General features: G+C 52.4%; 7 protein-coding genes across 7 annotated transcripts; 3 read left to right on the forward strand and 4 right to left on the reverse strand.

The window, feature by feature from the left end:
• Positions 1-1,669: 1,669 nt before the first annotated feature.
• Positions 1,670-3,236, forward strand: MIND_00005100 (uncharacterized protein; the record flags this gene model as incomplete). The annotated part of the gene is made up of 4 exons (XM_037357025.1): positions 1,670-2,812; positions 2,869-3,050; positions 3,093-3,133; positions 3,187-3,236. 4 exons carry the CDS (start codon positions 1,670-1,672, stop codon positions 3,234-3,236), a joined length of 1,416 nt encoding a protein of 471 aa, XP_037224935.1.
• A 194-nt stretch (positions 3,237-3,430) lies between these two features.
• MIND_00005200 (NmrA domain-containing protein) lies at positions 3,431-4,765 on the forward strand (the record flags this gene model as incomplete). Its single annotated transcript, XM_037357026.1, has 4 exons — positions 3,431-4,183; positions 4,231-4,611; positions 4,666-4,701; positions 4,745-4,765. Exons 1-4 carry the CDS (start codon positions 3,446-3,448, stop codon positions 4,763-4,765), a joined length of 1,176 nt encoding a protein of 391 aa, XP_037224936.1. The 5' UTR covers positions 3,431-3,445.
• A 270-nt stretch (positions 4,766-5,035) lies between these two features.
• MIND_00005300 (Cytochrome P450) lies at positions 5,036-7,068 on the reverse strand (the record flags this gene model as incomplete). Its single annotated transcript, XM_037357027.1, has 11 exons — positions 6,879-7,068; positions 6,459-6,808; positions 6,287-6,413; positions 6,120-6,235; positions 5,941-6,075; positions 5,705-5,894; positions 5,613-5,658; positions 5,529-5,564; positions 5,387-5,479; positions 5,156-5,329; positions 5,036-5,105 (listed from the first exon to the last, which is right to left on the reverse strand). Exons 1-11 carry the CDS (start codon positions 7,057-7,059, stop codon positions 5,036-5,038), a joined length of 1,518 nt encoding a protein of 505 aa, XP_037224937.1. The 5' UTR covers positions 7,060-7,068.
• A 148-nt stretch (positions 7,069-7,216) lies between these two features.
• Positions 7,217-8,807, reverse strand: MIND_00005400 (uncharacterized protein; the record flags this gene model as incomplete). The annotated part of the gene is made up of 3 exons (XM_037357028.1): positions 7,217-7,272; positions 7,328-7,637; positions 7,686-8,807. 3 exons carry the CDS (start codon positions 8,805-8,807, stop codon positions 7,217-7,219), a joined length of 1,488 nt encoding a protein of 495 aa, XP_037224938.1.
• A 1,507-nt stretch (positions 8,808-10,314) lies between these two features.
• On the forward strand, positions 10,315-13,832 carry MIND_00005500 (NB-ARC domain-containing protein; the record flags this gene model as incomplete). The annotated part of the gene is made up of 6 exons (XM_037357029.1): positions 10,315-10,485; positions 10,535-10,876; positions 10,925-11,053; positions 11,099-11,563; positions 11,611-12,574; positions 12,625-13,832. 6 exons carry the CDS (start codon positions 10,315-10,317, stop codon positions 13,830-13,832), a joined length of 3,279 nt encoding a protein of 1,092 aa, XP_037224939.1.
• An 831-nt stretch (positions 13,833-14,663) lies between these two features.
• On the reverse strand, positions 14,664-17,045 carry MIND_00005600 (uncharacterized protein; the record flags this gene model as incomplete). Its single annotated transcript, XM_037357030.1, has 11 exons — positions 14,664-14,834; positions 14,888-14,957; positions 15,004-15,092; positions 15,143-15,173; positions 15,222-15,358; positions 15,407-15,913; positions 15,958-16,028; positions 16,075-16,142; positions 16,187-16,453; positions 16,502-16,629; positions 16,680-17,045. 11 exons carry the CDS (start codon positions 17,043-17,045, stop codon positions 14,664-14,666), a joined length of 1,905 nt encoding a protein of 634 aa, XP_037224940.1.
• Positions 17,046-24,189: 7,144 nt separating this feature from the next.
• MIND_00005700 (uncharacterized protein) lies at positions 24,190-24,813 on the reverse strand (the record flags this gene model as incomplete). Its single annotated transcript, XM_037357031.1, has 1 exon — positions 24,190-24,813. The coding sequence occupies one exon, from the start codon at positions 24,811-24,813 to the stop codon at positions 24,190-24,192; it is 624 nt and encodes a 207-aa protein (XP_037224941.1).
• Between the last annotated feature and the right edge of the window lie 948 nt (positions 24,814-25,761).

Raw genomic sequence — 25,761 nt, forward strand, 5'->3', positions numbered from 1 at the left:
GCGGACCCTTAGAGTTTCTTCTCTTTGGATCCTCCCCTGCTAGGTCAGCTTCATTTGTATTTGCTTACCAATGTTCACGCTTTGGATCCTCCCCTGCTAGGACCTTGATCTCAGGCCTCCGGGGTTGCCCTTACACAGAGCCAGTCATTTCATCACAAACTCGGATTGCATCAGTGGCTCCGCTGTATTGCTGACTCATCACCATATTCTTCTTTATGGACGTTGACACAAGCAAGGCATCGTCAAGCGAGCCACAGCACATTCAAGATCTCTGGTTTGACGATGGCTCACTTGTTGTTCAAGCCGACAATTACATCTACAAGATTTATTGGGGCACCTTAGCGAGGCTTTTCATCGTCTTCAGAGACATGCCTGCTTTTCCTTGGCCTATGGATGCAGAGCTTGTGGACGGACTGCCCTTTGTACGACTTCCCGACCCAGAAGTAGAAGTGACACCGTTTCTGAAGGCTTTGTTCATCGCTCATGTACTAAGCCAGTAAGTATACCATTATTGACCTATAGATTGTGCATAGAACATAGATCATCAATATACACTCAATTTCGGGTGCTAAACATTGCCAATTACAGGCTATAGTAACCTACAGGCTATAAGTTACTGTAGGTTGATGTGACCTGCAGGTTACTGCAACCTGTAGATTATTTGAACCTGTAGGCTTTATGAACCTAAGGTAGATGACATTTGATTTCATCGACCGTGACTGAAAGAGTGGTGGCTGGAGAGTGGGAACTGAGCGTAAACCGGAGACGATAGAGAAACGGACTGCAAATATACGGACGATCCAGATTTATGGGCGTCTCGGAGATCGGCTGGGTGAGATCTAGAACTGCCAAAGCCAATGCGGAACGAATTGGCCGCAGTTTGTCGAAGATAAGTGGTCAAGTGGTCGGGCATTGAGGCCGTTATGAACGCCTTCTTGACGCACACTGGCAGAACAGGGTCTCTAATCCAAAGGTGAGTGCCTTGACGAATACAACCCAGCAAAACTGACCGACCGTAGATAAGTACTTCCAGCCTTTTGAGCTTTCAGGCGAGCTTGGCCCAGCATGGTCAACTGCCGGCCAGTGCATCATCTTTACACGGCGATTGAGGCCCGTCAACTAACGGTCGACTGGAGGCTCGAGCTTTTTTTAAGTTTTTCAAAAGTTTTTACTATTTAGCCTTCTGCCCTTGGGACATTTATTATCAGTTGCCCTGGTTTCAGCGATGGAGTTTGTCGTGTATACAAGCCGAACCAATTCGAGCCCATTGCGGATGGGCAGTCTAGGCAAACCAACCCGTAAAGTACCAACTCCGTTGGATGTGAGCCTTCACGCACTGTAGTCATGCAAAAATTTGTACCAAAGGCGTCGCGTGAGTCATTACCAGTCTGAGGTAAGGGGGTCACGGGTCACTGATGAATGATCGGTTTGAAAGTTTCTCCGATCACAAGCTTCTTGTTTGAGCAATATCTTGAAGCTTGATGAAGTCAACAGTGAGCATACTATAAGCCCGGGATGAACCATTAAAGCAGCAACCAACGTTCACTGTAACATCCTTTTGCCTTGAAACTATTTACTTGACACAGGCACCACATGAATGTGTTGACGCCTGATGGCCGTGATCGTGCAGTCACATCGTGACTGTGTCACATTCCCTTGACATCTTGCTATGAACGAGACACCGCTCGAAATATGGCACAAGATTTTCGAAGACGTCCCCCAGATATGTTTTCCTACAATCTTTACCGTCAACCGCGCATTCTCGCGGATAATTCGCCCATACCTTTTTGCGACATTCACTTTCCGTCCAGTCACCCCTCGTGGAGCAAATGAAGTCTTCATCGAAGAACAAAATGCGCGATTTGATTTCTGGACATCGCCCGATATCGCAGCATTGGTGCACAGCTGCAAAATCACAACCTTTCCGCTTATTCGCATTGGAGCTGAGCCGGCAGGCACCCCCAATGAGATGGCGAGGTTGTTCTTTTGCCGGGCAAAACGCTTCAGTGCTCTTCGTCATCTCATTATCCACCAAGTTGACATTTCAGAGCATTACAATGAGGTCTGCACAGCATTTGCTAGCCTCCAGAGCTTCGATTTGTGGCATCACGCGACAGGCTACGACTTGGAACGACCCGTAACTGCATCTCGACAAACCCCATTCGATAAGCCAGCTCTGCGACTCCAGAAGATACGACTCGCGCTCACGGGAAACGAGATATGCAGTTGGACTCCTTTGTTCCACTCACTGCATCTCCGAGAACTTTACCTCGACTGCCCAATCCATGCTTGGTGCGCGGAGGCGACTACTGTCCCCGAGTTCCCCCGCGTTGTACAACTTTCAATCAATATTTTACGCAACCAGCAGAATATGGAAGACTTTGCCTTCTTCTTACCCAAATTTCAAGCTCTCCAAAGCCTGTCTTTCCTCTCCGCCCACCGTATAACCGATATCGGAAGCGATGCTCTTGCGCATCTCCAACGTGGATGTTGTCTCTTGCAACAGACCTTGGAGGAAGTGAATCTCCCGCTCGTATTTCTTCCGACTTTCATGCCGGTCCCGGACTCGACTTTCCAGTGTCTGATGCGGATCAACGTGGCCGGTCGCGTGGACGGTCCCTCGCTTTCATCTGTTATTCAAGTTGGAGGACAAGTCGCTCCAAATATCATCTCATTCACCATCACTCTTTCGCAGTCGAGGCCCGAAGTTTTGAGGCAGTTATTTAGCTCATTTCCGCACCTTCAGGAATTGAAGATCGACCAGCCACGCAACGTCATTGACTTGACCCAAAACCATCAGGGGGGACAACCAGTGAGTTGACTTACCTCTTGTTGGTGACATATTCATACTGATGGACTGCCCTGCAGGACATACTCGATGTCCTGGCTGGAACAGAGGTTTCGCCTATTCACCTTCCACAGCATCTTCGGACTCTCGTAATCAGCTGGGCCGATGCCAACTGGTTTGAATCCCGTCGTCCGCGTAACCCACAAGCCCTGCGCCGAGTGCTATTAGCTATCTTAGCTCGTCTTCCCTCCCTTACTTCGTTGTGGGTTCTAAGTGTCCCCTTTTTTATTTGTTGGCGTCGTAGGTCGCCGATGGATCTTTTCGATCAGGAAGCTCTTGAGATCGGTGAGTGCTGAGCGTGGTCTTGTCCTCCTTGGATTCATTGATACTTATTCCAGTATCGTCCCCGTGGGGCATGACACCTGACGTGTTTTGGGACAGCCGTTAACCGTACTACTGATCAGTTGGAGGATCTTAGGCTACTTGTATAGTATGCTTGAACCGCTGCAATACTTATTATCCTTTCGATTTTTTGAAGTCACGTTTATATCCTCAGTCAGCATGACGCATCTGCATGGTAAGTGCGGATCAGATGCCAGTCGCCGCGGCTAACGAAGTGTGATGCGTAATACTTATTCTCTCTTCACTCCTCTCATCATGGATTTAGGGCACCCATTGCTCATTCCAGAGCTTATTGATTTATTCTTCTGGCACATCCATACCTCAAAACAGGATCTCGCCCACTGCGCTCTTGTTACCCGAGCATGGACATATCCCGCCCAAACTCACTTATTCCGACTCATTCGTTTTCATGACGCGCCAGATGCGTGGACTCCCCTTCTTCTCGCTCTCGCCGACTCCCCACACCTAGTACAACATGTTCGGCGACTACATATTGTAGTAGCTGACGACACTTCCCGCTCGTTTGACGACGCACTGGAGAGGATTGAGAGAATCCTCCATAGATCCAATATCGAATCAATCACGTTCGCGTACCTGAAAAAGGTCCTCACTACTCGCTCCCTGCGTGCTCTACGTAGTCTATTGAGACTACCGAGCCTCAAAGCCGTCGCGTTGCAGTGCATGTTCCCCAGTCTGGGTGAATTTGCTGCCTTGTGGAGCAGTTGTTCCACAAATATCCGCCATCTCAAATTGGTCTTCTCAGTCAAGCCACACGAGAAGGAGGACAACTCCATTCCTCGCCCTCAACGCTCCACCATCGTACTCGAGTCATTATCCAGTGTCTATTCGACAGAGGACCCCGCAATGAGGCTTTTACCATTCGATGTCTTCAAACTGAAGACCTTCTCTGCGCTCCAGCTTAGACAGTCTGAGGCACGCCAGCTATACGTCAGCAACTATGCCAGTCTCAGAGAGCTTCACCTGGGCATTCCCGTGCGTTGTCATTTCTCCTTATCGTCCCATACTGAGCCCTTTTACAGGATCCGGACCCTTATCCGCGCTTCACTGCACCCCCAGCCCCCCTTCCCACTACTCAGAACAGCCCTGTTAACCTCTCCGCTATGCCGAACCTCGCGTTGCTTGGCCTCTCCTTCCCCACCATACCCAAAACCATCCAGACGGCCATAACGATCGCGTCAAGCATTTCCCCTGATATCAACACTAGCTTGCAGACTATCCAACTCACACCCATGCGCCACCTGTACAATTTCATGCCCTCGCCGGTCGGTATGCCTGAAGTCAAAGTGCTTGACGAGCGGCTTTCAGGGCTGGGTATTGGCCAGGTGTTGATTGTGGCGGAGGTCGGCGAGGTCTGGGATACGTGGCTGAGCGAGCTACCCAAAGTGAAGGCTCGGAATTTGGTGCGTTGACTAGCGTCGTTCGTTGCGTGCGCTCGCGCTCAATTCTTGTTGAAGCTTCATCGGGTCGATAGAGAATGCGACTGTTGTCGCGTGAGTCGTCCTCTTTTTTCGCTGCCATTCCTCACACTTCTAGGGGTTATCTGCCCGCCCGTAAAACGGCTTCGCGTCGGCCAAAGTAAAATTTCCGCGTCTCTATGGAAATGGAATACACCATCTAAGCGTCGAGTCTAATGCCAATGGGGAAATGATGGTTTACAGAATACCGAGGTTCCGAGGCCAATCTTCGGGGGTGAGAGTTAGAACTGGGAAGATACCACTTGTATGACTTACTGTCCACTGACTGAAACTTACCTTTACCTGCTACTACCAGCAAAACCCTCGAACACTAGTAGGCCACGAATTGTGATGGCAGTGGTATATTCAACTAAGACTCGATAATGACCAACGTATCGCTCGAGCGAGGGATCAGCCGGAATCTGAAATTGAGTGCTTGACTGCAAACAAACATCAGCGCTATTCCTAATGGGCATGATCGAAGACGCACGTAACGAGTCCAGTGCGCCAATCCAAGTCTTTCATTGGGTCCACTTCATTCCCCGCGTCGTCGAGCGCCTTCTTGATGTCGAATAGCGCGAGAAGGTTTGCGGCGGCGAGGAAGACAGTCTCCTCGGCGAGGGTTGCGCCTGGGCAGACACGGCGTCCGAAACCGAATATGAAGCTGGCGGACGCGTTAGTCAGACAATGGGCAATATCAACTCGGATCAGCGGGACACACTCATATGGATCGTGCTGCTGCGTTTCACCGAGGAAGCGAGTTGGGTCGAAGTCTGACGGGTTGGGGTACATTTCTGGGTCGTGTGTTATCGCCCTGGGGGGTCAAATGTCAGCGGGAAGAGGCAGCAAAAAGGAAACCCAACCAGATGTTGGACAGAATCATCGCCCCTTTGGGAATGCTATGGAGAGTTAACCGCAGAGAAAGCAACTAGGATTTGGAGACAGACAAATATCCGTCGTAGACGTCGTCCTGCGTAACGCGATGACGGAGGCCTTGGGTTGTCGTTAATGTACGTCAATGGGTGGAAAAGATAAGCACCTTGCGGCACCGGAGGAGCCCAACGCATGGTCTCTTTAATCATCGCGGCAATATATGTCAGTGAAGCGCGGTCGTCCGAGTTGACGAGTCTTCCGCGTCCGACAACTTGGTCGAGTTCAGCCTGAGCACGGGCCTGAACCTCGGGGTGGGTTGTCATAAGCAAGAGGAATGATGTTATGGCCGAGGAGGTCTTTGAGAGGTTGGGCGATAGAGATTAGATGTGTTGAAAAACTCACCGTGTGTGCCCCGCCTGTGTAAATGGCGCCGGCGGTCCACATGAGGTCTTGCGCTTCAGCTTCGCTGAGCGGGGTGCCGTCTTCGTGGGAGAAGTAATGCCCAGAAAAGTAGGACGGATCCGAAGGATTTGTTTCCTGAATATTCATGTCAAATGGACGAGGCAAGTGCAGGTACTTACAAGTTTCTTCTTCGCCCAGTCGTTGGGCACATACACCATCGCGTCCATGATCTTCCTGCTGTTTGCGGCAACGCGGTGGAATGCGGCGGTCGGGAACCATTTCGGTAAGAACCGGACTATCGAATGATTGTCGAGTCTTGAATAGCAATCACAATAATGAAACTCACGAAAAGGGAAAAGCTCAACGAAATAGAATTTCTGGATGAGAATCGGCACTGTTCCCTCTGCCCCGTCGATGAGTTGAACAAAGTAGTCCTCTTCAGCTGGCTCTACAACATCATAGCCATACGCAATCTGGCAAGTTAAACCAAGGTCAAATGCTGATTTGGTGGATCATACCTTCAACGCGATGCCGCCGCTATATGTTGTCAACAGCGACCCGTAGCTGTCCGGGTCGTTTGACACGTTCTTCAGGAAGCCTTTGAGCGCATTCTCCAGTACTGGTCTATACTTGGCCACGGCGCGTTTATTCAATCCGACGGTGAGCATCTTGCGGTACCGCGGGAAGCGCGAATCCAGAGACGACAGGCCAAACATGGCGTTTTCGTTGCCAGCTAGGCGCGAGAGCATCCACGTGAACGGCCGGTCCGAGTATATCCCCGCCCGGGAGTCGAGGAGGTCGATTGCTGCCTTTGCCGACGTCAGAATGATGGTGGTGTGGCTGAATATCTGCAGCGTCATTATTGGGCCTGATAAGCAAGGAAGTTAGCCGAGGAGAACAATCAATGTAAGGCTTGTGTAAGGCATTCGAATATTCACCGTATTGTTTCGCCCATTCTGCGTAAGCGAGCCATTGCTTGGATTTGGGCAACTGGTGGAGGTTGCCAATGAGAAACCGCTTTGGCGGTCCAGGCGGGAGTGGGAGAGGATTTCGCCTTAAAATGCGCCAGAGTACTACCGGAAGGACCACGAGCGCTGCAGCCACCGACGTGGCTTGCATGGCGGTTTGAGTAAGAGGGATGTCGCGGCATTTGAAGGTTGATTGATGCGTGATATACCCCGATCTTTTGATTGACTCGCCTTCGAATTCGCTGTCCAAGTATCGCACTACTTAGTTCCACGTTGACAGTCAAACGAGATCTCTCTACTGAGAATAACTAAGGTTTGGTCCGCATCTCTTCCCGAAACCCGCCCGCGAGCGAACGAACAGCATCTGAGCAGACTGCTTGTTAGACTCTGAATCCAAATTTAACAAGTTAACAACCCACCGCGTCCAATGTTCTCAACAGCGCCATGAAACGGTTCAATGCTCGAGTTGGATGGGCTGCGTCTCCACATCAGCGCGTGATCGTGATTGTCGACCCAAATGGCAGAGATGTTTGGAAGATTGTCGACGAGACCATCTCGCACGTCTTGGAGAGGACAAATAGCATCACGGTAGTGACCTCCCCAGAATAATAACGAAATCATCACCCTTCTCAGAGTGGAGGGGAAAATCCCTTTGATCGCCCGTGCCATTCTCTCGCTGCCAGCGTCAATCTGCGCCAGTTCATGAATCAACGACAAACTATCAGCAGGCTCGAAGAGAATGAGCAAATGAGAATAAGATGATTACGGAAAGCATACCACTCGGAAGCCTTTGGCCAAGTCAACAATTAGATTCTCTAGTTGCGGAAACAACCATAAAATCTCGCTCAACATTCTCGCTGTCGGACCAGAGATGTCCAGGGAGACATAGGTGATACGGGAGAACGGGCGGGCATCTCCAAGCTTGCTATAGAACTCGTGAGGCGTTGGGAGTGTGTTGAGAGTAATTCGCGTGAGGTTTTCCGCACGACGCATAAATATGCCGATAATAAGGTGGGTGCCGTAGAGCTCTTCTACGGTGTGGAACAGCGAGTCGCATCCAGCTTCGAGCGCCTGTGCAGCCATTTCATCCTTGAAGACATCCCGGCCATCCCCAATCGTCAACACTTTGACGGCGGGGAATCGGGTGAGCAATGGACTGAAGTTGATGACTTGATCCAACGTGGTAACGCGGAGGGTAAGGCGAGAGACGTTGGGGAGGCGAGGTATATCATGCGGATGGACGTTGGTAAAGTTACGCATGAACATGCAATCGATGTCGACGCATTCAAGCTTGTGCGAGTTCAGGAAAGGAGTCCACAACCTGAACCCCGTAAAACTTGAGGATAGCGTGAGAGACAAGTGTTTGAGAGGAGGCCCACTCCCAACGGCATTCCAAGGTTCGATGATATCGGCGTTCGCTTCAAGTTCTTCCAAGGCTGGAAGCGCATGGTAAAGTCTTGAGAGATGTGCGCCAGTTATCTCGATCTTCAGCACCAGTTTTTTCATTCGGGTGAAGTTCTCTACGTGGTGCAGAAAGACTTCGAATAACAACAACGGGTTTTCTGTCGCAACACAATCCAAAGGGTTTGACACAGCCCACTTTGGATTTGACACAGCCCAGGTCGACACATGACAAGTTCGCACGTACCGCGCGACTTCGGGGGTTGAAAAGAATGCCAGACGGGCTAGAGCCTTCGCGTGCTTGACTGGTGAGCGTTCGTAAAATGTTCCGCGTCCACCTAGAATTCCACAGACCAGCAGGTCAAAGTTTGCGAAGAGCAAAGGACGCGCAATTCGGGAAAAGAGGCGGTCTGTGGCGATAATCGACGGGATGGATTTTATACCAGCCTCTTTAAACACCTTCAGCCAAACTTCTCCGGGAACTGCGACATTCCCCATGGCGAAAGAGTTACTTCAAGAGTAAAAGAGTCGATTGGTTCAATGGTTGTGACCCGGCCAGCAGTCACATCTAAAGTCATTTTCTTCGCGTCTCCTAGGCCAACTTCTGTCTTCGTCTGTTACAGCGCAATGATACGGTATATGACATACAAGTGCTATTCACCCACTGTTTCTGACCTCACTTTAGGACTGTCTTCTACAAGTAGAGCTGCTTCGTGAACACAATCACCAAAATGGCCTCGACATCCACTCGAAAACCCTGCCAAGAGTCCAACCACGACGAAGTGGCTACCTTGAACTCCGCTAGCGCATTGCATTTCCTCCCCAAACTCAATTCCGTGCGGACCACAACCGCGTCGTTCTATTTCTAGGCGCGACAGCACAAGCGGTAGCCTGGAACATGGTGACCCATATCGGCGGAATACTTATGGACTCGCTTCTATTGAAACCGAGCGCGATGTGGACTAGAGATGGTAGACGCAAATGTGAATGCTGTCAGGCAACGGAAAGACATTGCAATTGGCTCAGCTGGGAACCTGGAATGGTCTGTCCCCCTTCTCCACTTATTTTCTTACTTATAATCTTGTTACATAGACTTGCATTGCAGCCCCGAAGTCGGCATACACCTACCTCATCATTTAATTGCGAGCGCCATCCCAACTTCGTGTACATTCTAGCGTCGTGGACGGTGGGCGGCAGGACTCGACTTTGTCAAGATTGGTCACTTGAACGACTTTGTTCGGGCCGTCTGGGGAAACCGACAGGTACACTCCCCGAAAGCGCTATCGCAGAGGCAATCAAGGACCCCGTAGCGTTTGCCAAAACTTATATCGCTCATGTGGGTTCTAAGTTCTTTAACTTGAGATTGAACCGGTTACTGAACTGTCCCTAGAGCCTCACAGAAATCTTCTTTTGACGATAGGCTGGGCTGTACGAGGGTTCCACTGACTAATAAGCATGTGTCCGTTTGCGAAAGAAATGGTTCTGCGCTCGAGGGTCAAATCTTGTCATTAGTAAGGTATGGCTTGCGGGAGATTGAGGATATCAGTGGACGTCGCATTGCTGTACTTATCTGTCGTCGAATCATGCTGTCTGAAGCTTCTGAAGTTGGAAGAAAATTGATGACATGTGGCAACGTGACCTCCCTCTTTCTCATCCTCCCGGCAACATCCTGTAATGGCCTTCCTCCTGACGCCTTGTTCCCATAGTCCCCTCTTCAAGAAGGCCTTGTCTTGATCTTTGTGAGTGCCCTGCCTGTGGCCGCTAAACGGTTAGACTATGGCCGGTCGTTTTACAGTTCGCTGACAGTACTTGGTCAAGGCCGTCGACCTTGTGCTCGATGACGCTACACATTCCACAAGCTGGATAAAGCTTCCGGGGACAGATACTCGTCGGTATCCAGTCTTCTTCAAGTTTCATGCTTCTCACTATTTTCAGCGATCGTTCCGAAGTGTGTGGCGCCTCATATAGCCTTAGTTTTGGCCCATGATAAGCCCTTCGGCTCTCTATGCGCAGCAACACAGGCACCACTCTCCTCCTGCCCAACACCAGGACTGAAACGGTCCTCGGTTATGCAGCCGTCACTGCTTCAACTTTGAAAGACATTTCGCAGTCTTCTACAACGCCATTTTTGCGGACCATATCTGCCGTTAGCCTCTCCATTGTCTCCATCGCGCAGGTGGGTGTGACAGCCCCCCAGTTTTGCTCGAAGACTGATTTGCTCTCAGCATGTGAAGACTAATCGTGATGAATGCGTTCGAATGGTCTCCCAAATCGACGAGCTTCTCGCCGTCATTCTACGCTTATGCATCAGGTCTGAAACCGAAGGAGGACATCCTATTCCCCCTGGGATGCTATATAACATGGGCAGTTTCGCCGAGCACGTTCTTATCTGTGTTGTTTACACAAAACACTCACATCTCTTCCGCAGTACACTTCAGAAAATCCATTCTTTCGTCGAAGCTCAGCAAAACACAAGCCTAATCAAAGGCTTTTTTCGACAAGGAGAGAATTCTGCGTTATTGGAGGCATGTCGGTCTGGGTTGAGTCATGCATTGGATGTCTTCGGGGTCAGTCTTCGCGTGTCTTTGAACCTTCGCTCACATCTTCTCATGCAGGTTCAAACATCTCTACAAGCCTCCACCGAAATGGCTGACATCCGGAGCGAAGCAACGAAACGACACCATGAGTTGGTAGAGCTCTTCAGTGAGGCGAAAGCGATGACGGAATCTGATTCTGTCTCTCTGGTGAGTGTTAAATTTCGAAACGACGCCTCACCCACGGTCATGTAGCTCATCAAGCGGCCAAACAACAGCTCAACATCGTTTCTCATTATTCCCGCCAACCCCCAAATATTCTACGGAAGAGGATACGAACTTGCGGCCCTTGTCTCGCTCTTACTCAAGGACCCTACAAGAGCTGCAATTCTTGGTCCTGGCGGGATTGGAAAGACGACACTTTGCCTCGCAGCCCTGCCAGTGCACCATCCCGATGTCACAACCAAATACCCTGCTCGATATTTCGTTTCTTGCGAATCTGCAACCACGCTGGATAATTTTGTGGCCGCCATCGCTACCGCGCTGGGCGTATCACTTTCAGGGAATTCGGCGAAGAGGATCGTGAAGCATTTGGTTGGCCTGGGGCCGTGTTTATTGGTACTGGACAATTTCGAATCGACTTGGGAACCGACCAGTTCCCGCAATCAGGTTGAAGACTTCCTCTCGCTGTTGGCTGACATCTCACATGTCGGTCTGCTGGTATGTGGGTTGCTCAAGGAGGAGATACAACACTGACTATTTGAAAGCTGACCATGCGGGGAGCAGAACGTCCAGGTGGAGTTCGTTGGACTCGACCGTTTCTTCCGCCTCTCGAACCACTTTCAAACGAGGCCGCAGAACAAGTTTTCCTCAATATAACTGACGATGAAGTCTACAACGACAAACAAGATCTACACGAGTTGCTTAGCTTCACGGAAAACGTACCGTTGGCTGTCACTCTCGTGGCCAATATCGCCGCTTTTGAGGGTTACGAGACACTTTTACTTCGCTGGAAGACAGAGAAAACACGTTTGTTCTCAGACGGACCCGACAAACGTTCGAATCTCGACCTTTCCATCCGCGTATCTCTCTCCAGTCCCCGAATGGTCAACTGCCCCGGCGCGCAGCCTCTTCTCAGCTTACTTTCCCTCTTGCCTGACGGTATCTCCGACACCGACCTTCTCCAAAGCAACTTTCCCATCCTAGAAATAGGGCGAAGCAAAACCACTCTCGTTAGGACTTCGTTGGCGTATATCGCTCATGACCAACGCTTGCGTGTGTTGGCTCCCATCCGCGAGTATATACAGGACCATCATTCTCCCCCATCATCGCTCTGTCGACCGCTCCGAAAGCACTTGCACGAATTGATCGTCCTGTGGAAAAATTATCAGCATTTTTCGGCAGTGGGCATAACCAGCAGGATTTCCGCCAACGCTGGCAATTTGACGGCTGTTCTGAGCAGGGGACTTGACCCAAACGAGCCAGATTTGAGGGATACAATTGACAGTATACTCACATTCGATCTCTTCTTGAGAATCTCTGGGAGACGGTGGTCCGGTCTTTTGGATCGCATTCCAGAGCTACTGCCCTATGTTTCTGATCGGGAAATCCACGCGCAATATTTGACGGAGTACATCGTCACCTCGGACTACCATTCGGTAGTGGATATTGGCGGTTTAGAAGAAGAGGCAGTAGCACATTATCATGCCGTAAATAACAAAGTGGGCGAGGGTACGTATGTCTTTGACTTCTTTTTGTGAGGAATACTATCATCTTTATAGGACGCTTACTCTGTGCATTGGGGCGCTATTTTCACAAGCATGAAAACGACATTGAAAAGTCTTTGAGGTACTACGAGCGTGGTCTAGCGGTCTCGCGGACCAGCGATGATGCCGCGGGACAATGCAGAGCTTTGCGGGATATTACTCAAATGTTGTGGCACCTCGGACGTTATCGGGATGCACTGGTCAAAAGCCGTGAAATACGCCGTCTCGCTAAACTCAATGGGCTGTTCTATCAGGAAGCCAATGGTATTCGTCAAAAGCTCCTGTGTCTCGTATGCTTAGGAGATTTCCCTGTTTGTGCTGGCTTGTCGGCCTATGCTCGCGACCTCCTTGCCATGTGTGGTTTACAAGACGGCCAATTGGATCTATTCCTCCAAGATATCAACGCCGATGTGCATTTCCAGAAGTCGGAATATCTTGAATCGAAGGAAATTTACTTGCGGACGTATCTCATCCAACCTCCGCTGGCCCAGGTGTATGACAAGATGAACCTTGTTCATATAGACATCGAAATGGCCCAGGAAAGCACCAGCACGCTACGACAACGAGTCCTTGAAGTTCAAAATGCCTTCCATACCTTCCAAAACACCCTTGGCAATGCCTTCTGCGCCATATTCCTTGCGTTTATCGATATACAAGCTGGTCAGAAGCGCTCTGCCCTCCTGGGACTGGAGAAAACATTCGCAGAAACCCGTTCTTATGACCAAGAGCTTTCGATATTGGCGTTGAACAAGCTGGCCGACCCGGAATGCGGGATGACGAACAGCTGGACCACCTTTGGGTGGGCGTTGGTCCTGCTTGCGTTGGCCCTAAAAGGGCAGAACAAACCCGCCATTTTCCATTCCCTTCGATGCACTGGGGACTTTTTTAGGAACTCACTTGGGGATGCGGATACCGCTTTGAGCTTGTTTGAAGTGGCCTTAGAAGGCTTTGCTGCGATGGATGTTCACCGAAGTCGGGGCGAATGCGCGTTGCGGATTGGTGATATCTCGCAGAGGAAGGGAAGGCGGAAGGAGGCGGAGGATATGTGGCGCCTTGCTCGCCAATGCTTTCTTCGCTGTCCTCTGGACAAGGCTGTTGCGGGCGTGGACGCGAGGTTACTCGATACCAATGCAATCACAGTTGGAACAAAGACAGTTCCCGTACCAATACGCGCAGACAATACGCGAGTTATAACGAACAGTAGTCTATCCACCTCATTGTAGTTCTAATTCTACAGATAGTTCACGTTACTGATTGTACTCCGGGACTCTAGAGTGCGAGCTCAAACCCAGATGAATTGTGTACGCTTTGGTGGTCCAGTGCTGCTCTTATCATATGCATGTTTCTGAAGGGTTTCTGCCACGACCGTGGGTTAGGCCAAAAGGCGAAAGACCGTGGCTACCAGAAACAATGGCCTCTCCTTCCAAACTCTTCCAGCCTACGCGAATTGGGGACATCGAGCTCTCGAATAGAGTCGTTTTTAGCGATGGAGGCTGCCGACGAGAAGGGGGACTTGGTTGCATTCGCGAGGGTCTTCATCGCCAATGTGGGTTCTTCACTCTTGCCTGTTATTGCCCCGGTTGACTAACTGATAGCCCGATCTGCCTCGGCGGTTGATGCACGACTTTCCTTTGACTTTGGGGAATCGATGGTTTTATTACACTCCGGCCGCTAATACTTCCAATATTCATAAGGAAATATTAGTACAAAGGTTATCTTTTATTTGATCTAGGAAATAATAATGAATCAATGAATTTTCTGAAACCATGTCTGGAGTTGTTCTGGAGGGCCTGGGGCCAGACAGCTGTCTGGAACACGGGGCTAGGTTCTCCAGAATTTCCAGTTGCTCCAGGTGTACAAGAGAAATTTGCTTTTCCTGAGCGGGGAGCAGCGATCAGATAGGGTACACAGATTACTCCTTCTACCCCTAGTTACAAACACTACTTCGCAGGGAGGAATGGTGATACGGTTCTCCAAACCAACTATACACACACCAACATTCTGACCGAATATGCAGCCTTTTCTTCTTTTGCCGCTACGAGGAAAGCTCGGGGTTAGAATTGTACATCGGGAACAGGCATCCCGATTCCTGCATCGGCCAGTTCATACATTGCTTTTGCCAACGCTACATCCTCGGCGTCGTATCGCAGTAATGCTGCCTGCGCGTCTTCTTTCGGAAAGATGAAGCCGTCTTCAGGCTCACAAAGAGTGCCATTCTCGAAGACCTGTTCCACACAGTCAACCTCTACTCCCGTCGTTCAAGACATGAACAGCTTACGGTTCCGTCCAGCATGTACTTTCGGATGTGCTTCGCGACACAAAGCGAGGGATGGTTGACCGAGCAGTGTCTTGTATCACCTTAGTTTTATGCCAGAAAGCAAAGTGAATGCGCACCCATAACCGTTATTGTGGAGCAACCTGGCGTTCTCCACGCCCAGGAGGTCCACCATCCGAATAGCGTTGTTCAGCGGAGTTATTGGATCCTAGCTTGCGCTCAGACAACATGACAGTTGGGGACAGGTGAATAACGTACGAAGCTATTCGACAAGAAAACAACTGGGTTTCTGCGAGAACCTGTTAGAATCCATGGAGTGATGAAGAAAAAGGACCACTTTGGCTTTCTCAGATCCACACCCATCTCCCACGAGCCCTCGTATCGTTTTGGAGTGGGCTTCACTTGACCCCAATGTCGGCAGCTAACCAGGCCTCGCAAAGCGGCCGCACCACCGATTGGGTTAGGCTTGATCAACTGCAAGATAATGAGCGTGTTAGGGTGAGGTTAGTGGGGGAACCTGACCTGCTCTCGCCACTCCATCCACTCCTCGGTCCAACTGTGATCTTCGTTGACCGGAAACGGAGGGGCATCTCCGCATACAACCGGCGCAGACGCATCGTGCGGCCCCATCTCCCTCCCGGCTGCTTCTGGCCAGCCAGCCTCGATGGCACGTTCTGCATCGGTGATGTTCCTCCGCAGCTCGGTCCAGTCACGCCCTCCGACTCCAGCCAACGTTAACTCCGCCACCAACGTTGCATTCCCTTGCTCAGCGGCAGCGATGGCTTCGGCAAGCGCAGGCCAGCTGGCAGGACGATAAAGCGCCATGAAGATGGCGTGAATAAAGTGCGGACGATGAAGAACAGCAGGAATGGCGTTATTGGAGGGTCTTGAGATGGGAATAGGGCTGTGTTCGAGTCGCGAGGCGAGTGTCCAGATCCGGTCAGCGATTTCAAAGGCAGAGGAGTTGCCTGCTAATGCACATCGCTCCGCGCCGACAGAAGCGCAATGGGAGACGAATCCGTCAAAGTCCTAGGAATAAGTTAATAGTCCAGAATGTCAAAGAGGCCACCTACGCTGTTGGTCGACGTTCCTGTGCCAATAGCGTCATCAAGCATGGAGTTGTAGGGCTCGGGAGAGTATATAACTGAGAAGATAATGAGTTGTCCATATCTCCGAGATGCGTGACATACCTCCATCCAAGATGACCCGTTCTGCCTGCTCAGGGAACATGGCCACGTATGTTGCTCCAATTAGCGTGCTTGGACTCGTTAGACATTGCAGAAAGTGAGAAGACGGCATCACCCATATGAGAAGCCCCAGTACCGCAGACCACCATCTCCAACGACCTTGCGCATCTCCTCTAGATCCCGAACGACGTTAACCGTCGTCACGCTTCGCAGCACCTTGTCTCCGACAGTTTCTCGACATAGAGAGGTGGTCAATTTGGACTGGGCATCTGCAACCAGGAGAGAACGATTCAAGATCGCACGGTCGTCTTGCTCAAACGATATTTCGCCGTTGTCGTTGCCCAAAGCGAAGAGCGCGCGATGGAGGTCGGTCGCATGGCAGCTGCGGTCTGTTCAGGCACTGACAAGTTGATACGAGAAGACTGCGCACGATATTCTGGGCGTTGTCATGTTCACACCTCGCGGGTCCCAGCCAATGATATCGAATTTCCCCTCGAATATGTCGCTAAGAAGCGGGCCGACACGCAAGACACTTGCATGACCCGATCCTCCGGGGCCCTGGAGAGCTGAGTTGAGTGTACTGTAACGGACGGAGGCGTATAACACACCCCAGGATTGGTGAATACCGACCCGAGACGTTCAGAAGACGACACCGTCGCGGGGAACATCCGCATGGCAATTACGGTCTTTTCTGGGTCGTTTGGCGCATCGTAGTCGAGTGGGACTTCAAAGAAGGTGCAGTAGAAGGTCGAGTTGTCAGGGCATTCGCGCCAACGGAGGGATGTGTGTGGTCTATGCAGCAACGGCGGCGGAATCTTCAACAAGTTAGAAGAGAAATGTCGTGTCCAGTCGAATTCCGTCGAATGCCATGGGAAGAATATCGCAAGGAGGAGCAGGAGAGCGAGGAAGAGTGACTTCGTATAGCGAGAGCCAGGCCGCTCGAACGCGACTGGTTTTGAGCCCTGTGTTTTCATGAGAGTTCCGGTCGGACGGGGATGAGCGGGTCACGCGAGTCACTGACACTACTCACGGTGTCGAATTGTTTACCACCGTGCGGGTCTGAAGAGTGGCGTGTTGACGGTGGGTCTCAACATAATATCGCGAGAATCGGTCGAAGTGGTTGATTGCCTTGAGCCGGAGTGTCACACGTGTGACCGGCTATTGCCCATGGTTCATTTTGTCTGCGGTGTGGCTCTGTGCTGCAAATCTTGTTGTCTACAACTCTTGCAGGCTGTTTCCACAATTTTTCACTGCGAAAAGTTAGGTAGAAAGCTTCAAATTTTTGAATAAATTTTTTCTGAGTGAAAATTTGCACCAACCTTTGCTTGAACAATGTTAGGGAAAAACTTGGAGTTATTGATCTGATGATTACAAAGAAAAATGACAGACTATATATAGAGAAAAAACTAGAACAATAATTTTGAGTTTTTGCAAGTAGTTGTCAGGGGAACCTCCCCTTTGCTGATTCCAATCTTGATTCTGGTCCGATTCCAACTCCGGTGATAGCATCACCACCTCTATCAGATGCATCACTGCCCTGCTGGAGATCCCCCTGGGACCTGGCCTGTGACATGGCACAGGCCTACAGCTTGGAGCAATGATCACACTTGGTGCGTCATGCAAGAGCGCAGTATATAGTTCAGCTACCGAGCAGGCAGACCCTTAGAGTTTCTTCTCTTTGGATCCTCCCCTGCTAGGACCCTGATTTTGGGCCTCCGGTAGGGTGGGGCTGAAGAAGAGATGAGATTATATAGATACTAACAGGTATGATGTAGTGCCTTAAGGCAATCAGGGTGTCAGGGGATGAGAGTCCAGGTGCCTAGTTGATACCAAAGCCGGGGGAACAGCCCCACAGCCAACTCACACTGGATTTGGTAAAATATCCTTTGAAGTAGAAACTGTTCTAGATTCTGGTAGAATCTAGAACCAAATCAACCTATGGAGATTTGCCCAAAATATACATTTTGGAAACTGAGAATGATTTTAGTCAAATATATACTAGTTTTATGCAGTCTGAGATGAAAACTATCTATGGGACTAAAACTATGCCTGAAATGGTTGATATCTGTGCACATATATTTGGTCATGATATCACGCACATCAAATGTGGCAAAACTGACAGTGAAACAAAGGATTTTACTGACAGTTTCAGCACAGATGATACAAAGGAAATCAGCAGTAGAGAAATGCACATAGATTTTGTTTCTATTTGCATTTCTCCACTGCTGAAACTGTAGGCTTACAGTACAATGAAATCACTGTTGAAATCTCAAATTCATTCATGCCAGAAATTGTGATTAAAACTGTCAGTATATACATTGGAGAAATTGTAAGAGATATTGTATGTATATCAGTGACTTGAGGGTCAACTCTCAAGTTAACCGTCAAGTCAACCCCAAGGGTCTGACCTCTGGGTAGACCCTACAAGTTCAGTCTCCAGCTACATATTTGTAAGGGCAACCCCGGAGGCCTGAGATCAAGGTCCTAGCAGGGGAGGATCCAAAGAGTGAATAGAAGTAAGCAAATACAAGTGAGGCTGACCTAGCAGGGGAGGATCCAAAGAGAAGAAACTCTAAGGGTCCGCCTGCTAGGTAGCGGAACTATATACTGCGCTCTTGATGCGCCAAGGTTGATCGTTGCTCCGTGCAGTATGCCTGCGCCATGTCGCAGGCCAGGTCCCAGGGGGATCGCCAGGCGGGGGCGGCGATGCGCCTGACGGAGGCGGTGATGCGATCACCGGAGTCGGAGCCGGAGTCGGACCGGAATCGGAATCGTCTCCAAGGGGCCGAAAGGGAGGTTCCCCTGACAATATTTAAATACATAATTAGCATGAATGGGATAACAACTTTGTAATGACTTTACACAAACTTTCTAATAAATGTTACCAGATTGTAGGGACCCTTAATACATGTTACTATTCAGTTTAGACCTATGCTTCAAAGTCAATGGTTGAGTCAGAAAATGTAAATTACTGACCCAACCCGGAGTTTTCAAAACAGTGGTAGGGTCATATCTTAATGAGTTCTTATCCATTCCTAACATGTTATATATGAGCAGAAAGGTGTTCACACCGGATGGCAATGGCAGCTGGGAGATGGGAGCCCGATGACAGATCCAATGACAGTGTTATATCCATGCCGACTCCAGCATTCCGTCCCCGATATCAACTCCGGTATTTGGTTTTTTACGCAATGAAGATTTACTGAGTGTTTCCAATTACCCGACTTATGATCTGTGCAATCATCTATGCCTTATTCCTTGTATGCAACTCCCCTTCTACTTTACTTGACTTTGTTCTAATCTCGTTACTTACTTTGTTATCCCTTATTCCGTTTCCGTTACTTCTTGTACTATAAATACTTTGATGTATTACTACATACTGCAGTTTGTAAATTAACGTTGCTGGTCTCTATCTCCCAGCGTCGTCTCGACTCCGCTTTTGTCTTCTTGTCTTATCTTGGTCAACTGGAAGCCCCGGTCACCCAAACATCCTTCTGTGCTCTCCGACTTCGATTCCGTTTCCGACTTCGACTCCCTCTCCGGTCCTTTGGTCGACACGGCACTTAACAGACAGTATGTCTGGCGGACCTCATGGGGGGACCCAATGGCAGTCCCACTGGCAGTCCCGCTGGCAGCCAATTGAACAAAGAAATCAACAAAGAACTTTTTTTGCTTTCATTATCTCACCATCAATGCAAAATGTGACGCCGCGGTGATAAGCCGCAGTCTGGGACAGACCAGGAAACGACTATTTTCGTCGATTTCGTTGCTCAGCGCACGTCTTAGAGTTGACATGAGTCCTGGATGGTCAACTAGGGAGTTATCTGTCAAAGAACCAGTCAAAATCTATCAAATCGCACTCAGTGATTCCAAAATCTTGACTAGGAAAAGTTCACAGAGCCCGTTTTCTGTTAGGATCTATCCAATCCTATACAAAATACCCAAAGGGAATGTAAACTAAAAAGGCATATTTGGTTTGGCGCGCACTGGAGACTCGAGATCGACTTTTCCTAGATAAGGGACACCCCTATCTCTGTTGGTATTGATGACTGACATCATTGGAACGTGGTTTCGAATCTTGCTGGAGGATCAAGAGTGCCAAGGGACGGTTAAACGGAAGAAACCAACTCAATAGATTGGGGCCTGGACCTGCGATCAACGGCGACTCTAAAACACTGTTGAGGAACTGGACATCTGAACACTGGATTTGCGCCAGGAGAGTTGGGACAACTGACGCGCGCGAGATTCGCGCACGCCTGGAATCGGGCCCCACAGCCGCCCGCCCATAGCCACCGCAATCGGGCATGCGCCATTTTGGCTGGCAAGCGCCGGCCCGGGGCGGTGTTTCCCGATCGGGTTGACAGGCCAGACCGAGCTCCGACCCGAGCTCCGTTCCGCTTCAAGCTACAACACACCAAGAGGAGGCCTTGGGGCCTTTGGGACGCGTCCAGCACGCGTCTGGCAAAGTTGGGACGATGCCAGAGGGCGTCCGGGGTACGAAGTACCGGCATAGCCGCGTCGAGGCGCGTCCAGAACACCGCCAACCGCTGGTGGACCGAGCGGCCCAAGCTCGTAAGCGAGATTGGGTAAGCAGGGAGGGCGATATGGGTTAGAGGTCGCGCTGTACGCGCTGTGTGCGCTGCGGGCACAGGCCAGACACCGGCTTGCGCAGGCAGGAGGGCAGTGAGGAGGCTGTAGCCTCAGCAGTATATATTTGCAGCGTTTGTAGGCTATAGGTAGAGAATTCGAGTGCCCGGCTCTGCGCGGGTTTATTGTGGTTATCGCCGTTGTTATCTTTTGTCGCCGTTATCGCCGTTTCCGTTATCGCCGTTTGTGTTGAAGAAGTGCTGTCAGTCCGCCCCCGTTGTTCCGAGTGCCCGCCCGCCATCCCGCCCACTGTTGATCTTGGTCCCGCCCGTTGTTTCGCTTACCTAATCACTCCACCCTTATCGTTCCGAGCCGTTAAACGTGTTTTCTGGACTGCAGCAGCTATATACTTTAGCTGGAACCCCCGTACTTGCGCGCATCAGTTAACTACCCACCCATTTCAAACTCCGACGTGATCCGCTTCTGATCCGGTCTGATCCGAGTGATCCGAGACTCGGCCCGCGTACTTTGGTGTTAGGCTCCCTGGTTTTGTGTTCTGTTGTGTTTTGTGTGCTGATTTAGTGTGTTGTGTTGGAGTTTGTTTGTGCTGGTGTTCTAGTATTTTTGCGTTTCACAACCACCGCTGAGGCCACACGCACAAGAAACGAGTTATGAGTGTCATTCGAGAGCTGGGAAGCCGAGCTATGAACTTATCCTACTCAAGATCGAGGGATACTTCACAAGCAAAACTAGATGGTCGCGAATACGGAAGATTCACATAGGTCATTGACACCAATACACGCGATACCAGTCATCTGGACCTGGATTTTCGACTCTGGGCCATATAGCGAAACGATACCTATACAATTATGCGCATGGACTACCTTTCTTACTCGTGATTTTCCCTGATTCTATCAATTTCTGTTTAGTATTTATATCTCTGTTTTGTATTTGGCAGATTTACGGATTGCCCCGCTTTACTAGGTGCATCTGTGGATCTAGCTTGTCAATCTATCTTGCTAGCTCTTTCGAAATAGTATCATCGTGTCGGAAGGATTATTGGTTGAGGGTTTCGGTTGCTGAATACAAGAGTTCTGGTTGCTGTTTATTGGGTTTTGGTTGCTGGTCGAGAGTTTAAGGCAGTTAGTTCCTGACTCGAGATAACTCTGAGGGTTTAAGGCAGTTAGTCCTGATCCAACGAGTATAAAACTCTCCGGGCATCGTATTGGCGCTTCTCTATTGCGGAGTTTCGTCGATAGTACGCTTTGGGGCACACAAAATCAACGTTTTTCGCAAGAAACTCGCATCTACCCTACAACCTTACACATCTGTGCCAAGGCTCTGTTCACAGGGGCCTGTACTCGCTCAAGGAGTTGACGATTTTTGGGTTTTGTGACTTTTCCTACTCAACATTATACATCTTTCTCTCTACGAAAAGTGGAGTTTGGTTGTTTTTGTTGGTTAGGCTGGTTAGAGAGCTCATTTGCTGTCCGCACTCCGCACTCATCATCTGGAGCCCACTGCGAGGGGTGATCGAGTATTGCTGAAAACTTGGTTTTCGTGCAATCTGTTTCCCAAGGGTGTCGTCGAGAACCATGATCACGTCGTATCTGTGGGCCTTGGGGAGCTCCACAATGAAGTCGACAAAAACGGTATGCCAGCACCCCGGAGGCGTTTCTGTGGGGGTGCGGCTCTCCATGGGGCAGTCTCTGGAGTGCCTTGGTGCGACAGCACAGGTCACAGGTCACAGCATGCCGGCTGACATGACAAGACATCTGGTTCCAGAAGACCAGCTCCAAGGTCCTGAAGCGACCTGCATATCCGGCGGCGCAGGTATCACGGCAGCGCTCGATGATATGTCTCCGAAGGCCGTTGTCCTCGCGTACGACGATCTTTCCTCGGAAATGGAGAAGAGCACCGGAGACGGGAGACGGCCCACTTGTCAGGATGTGAGGAGCGGGGCTGCAGGCCTCGAGCCCGGGCTTGGACCCTAGGAGTTGCTGGGCCGCTGGCGTGACAGGCTCCTCCAGGTCCGGCCCACCAGAGCGTGGTGCGGATGCGGATGTCACAAAGGAGGTCAGAACCAGGACCGGGACCGGGACCGGACACACCCGCAAGTGCGCCGATGTAAGCGGGCCTGGGACGCAGCGCCCCTCTGCGTCGCCCAGGGCCACCGCTGGGCCTGCTCGGTGAGCGCGCAGAGGGGATGTGTGGGGGGCGAGAAGGGCCGCATGGACGTGCGGGGACCCAAGGGACCGTTGGTCCTTCCTGTTCTCCGGAGACGGCGAAGCAGAAGCGCCCGGCGATGTTGGCAGGGCCAGGGCCAGGGCCAGTCCAGATGCCTCTGCGTTCTGAGTCCTGTATTCGTTGCCCTGCATCGAGCCGGCGGGCTGCGTAGGTGCAGGCAGCAGCGGTGCCGAGGAGAGGACGCAGCGTACACTTGTCTGACGCTGATACGTGTCTCTGTACTTTGTTCTCGATGGGTAAATCTCTGCGGGAGGAAGGATGGCGGGTGAGCAGAAACAGGAGGATGCCGGCCTGCGGCCTGCGGCCTGCGGGCGGCGGGGCGGGGCGGACTGACCTCTGGCCGGGGATGCCATCGCGCACTCTGGCCGGGCGAATCGTGACGCCATCGCGCACTCTGACAGATAGTACAGCGCGGCGGGGCCCGTTGGATCGGCGCACCTGCGGGAGGCGGGAGCGGTGCTGTGCCCATGCTTCTCGTGCCCAGCGGCATGTTTTCTGTGTACGTACTGTATGTCTGTACGTACTGTATGTCGCCCCGGTGGCCATTGGCAGCTACACGGGACGGGCACAGCGCCAGGAATTGCTAAGGAAGGAAATCATTACGTTTTCGTTTCATTTCGTTTTGTTTCATTTTGTTTTGTTTCGTTCGCTGTTCGCTGTTTGGAGTGAGTGGGATAGGGCGCGCGATGAATGCATGAATGGATGACGAACAGACGAACGGGGGCGGGGGGGAGGCACTGGGCCGCCGGGACCGTCCTGCGGGGGCACGAGAGGGCAGAGGCAGGTTTGGGCTGCGCGCCCCGGCCCGTGCCCCCGGTTCCGCGACGAGCTCGCGGCCCATCGATATGACATCGCCGCGGCGAACTGGACAGCGTGTGCATCAGACGATCACACACCACACCGCGAGTGTCAGCTATCAGCCACAGTCAGCCACCCACGTTGTGCGTCCCGCTGCATGTGCGGCGGACGTGAGGGCGACGGGCGACGGACGGGCGATTGTCGAGATCGGGCCTCGCGACGCAACTCGCCTAGTCGACGGCGGCGGCGGCGGAGCTCGGAGGGAGCTCATTTTAGGCTTCATTAAGCAAGCGGGATCCGTCCGTCCGTCCGTTCCATGCAGAGTGGGTTCCTTGTTTGGACTTGGTTTATACACGATACACCAGAGAAAAAGCGAGAATTACAACAACACAGGGTAAGTACTACCAGCGAAAATTAGTTATCAGAAAACGCGGGTTTCGTGCGGAGCAGAACAAGTAAAAACAATGCAACGAGCGTCGTCCCCCCCTACGCGACGCACACGCTCAGCCGACTGGGCACATACGCCCGCCCCCCGCACGCGCTCTCGTACCCGTTCCCTGCCCCGCAGGCGTACGGCGCGCGCGGGCGGCCGACGACGTTGATGCGGTGCAGGAGCGTGCGCGCGAGGAGCCGCGCGCGCGCGTCGGGCGTCGCGTAGTGCCGCGCGAGGAACGGCGACGGCGCGCCGGGCACGGGGGCGGGGGCGGGGGCGGTGGAATATGAGGGCAAGGAGGGGGCGTGGGAGGGCGGGGACGGGAGGGCGGAGCGGCGCACGCCGGCGCCGGCGGAGAAGGAGGGCGCGCGGCGGCGGCCGACGGGCAGCGGGGCGGGGAGGGCGATCGTGATGGCGAGCGGCGTGGGGGCGCGGCCGCGGGAGAGCGCCGGGGCCGGTGTGGGCGCCGGGGATAAGGACGAGGAGGGGGACGGGGAGCGCAGGCGGGGCGGCTCGTCGTCGTCCGCGAACGGGTCGAACCGGATCGGCGACGAGGCCGAGGGGGCGGGGGCGGGCTTGGAGGTGGAGGGCCGCTCGTGGGCGTTGTGGGTGTTCCAGGTGGAGCGCAGCGGGCGGAGCGGCGTCCACGTCGGGGACGAGTGCAGCGCGGCGGCCATTACGAGGGTAGGGTACTAGAGTAGGGGTGGGTGGGTGGTGGTCGTGGGCAGGGGTCGTTAGAGGGGGCTGGCTCGCAGCGGGCGATGGACGGAAAGGGCAGTGGAGTGGGGCAGCACCACCCCCGTGCGTGCTTATATACGTCGCACGGAATGGAAGGAAGGAGGTGGCGTCGGCTGTCACTCGCTCCACGTCACACGCCACAGCCCCCTTGTCCGACGCTGATTGGCCCCGTCCGCGTGCTGCATTGTCCTCCCGAACGGGCATGTTCCTTGTATTCTCTGCACATTGTCCACACAGAGCCACGTACTTGTCCCCCCGCTCCGCTCTAGCCCCACCGTGTGACCCACCCAGGCTGTGACCTGATGCGTCCTACACCCAGGCTGTGCACCGCCGGTCCGTCCCGACGACAGCGCCTCGTCGCACCGCGATCGCGACCGGGCGGATCCTTCCCGGACCTGACTGACAACGGATGACAACGTGTCGCCACGTCCGTTGCCGTTGCCCGCGCACGCCACGCGCCACGCGCCACTGCGTCATCGTCACATCCCCACCGCAATGACACCATCTGCCGTTCGTTCCTCCAGGCTATCCATCCCCGCTGGCCGCACTACCATCGCCACCGCTCCAGCCCAGCCCCGCCCAGCCCACCATGCTCCGTCCGTCAGCTATGCGCCGCCCCACCTTCACTTGTGGCCCGGGCCGGCGTCGGGCTCGGGCTCGGCCGTCGGCGTCGGGCCCGCGAGGCCTAGACCGGTCGGGCGTCGGGCGTCGGGCGTCCGCCCCGAAAGGCCGGCGACCCGCGCCCGCGCCCGCGCCCGCGCCCATGCCCGCGGCCCAGGGTTGACGCGCCACCGCCGCCACCTGCAACCCCCGTCCACAGCCCAGCCGCGGCACCCAGCCACCGCCCACCGTCCAAAGACGGACGTCCGCCACCGGCCCCGCGCCCC

Source organism: Mycena indigotica (genome assembly GCF_014461135.1).
Source record: "Mycena indigotica strain 171206Taipei chromosome Unknown Mind.scaff0001, whole genome shotgun sequence".
In the NCBI taxonomy this organism is placed as follows: domain Eukaryota; kingdom Fungi; phylum Basidiomycota; class Agaricomycetes; order Agaricales; family Mycenaceae; genus Mycena; species Mycena indigotica.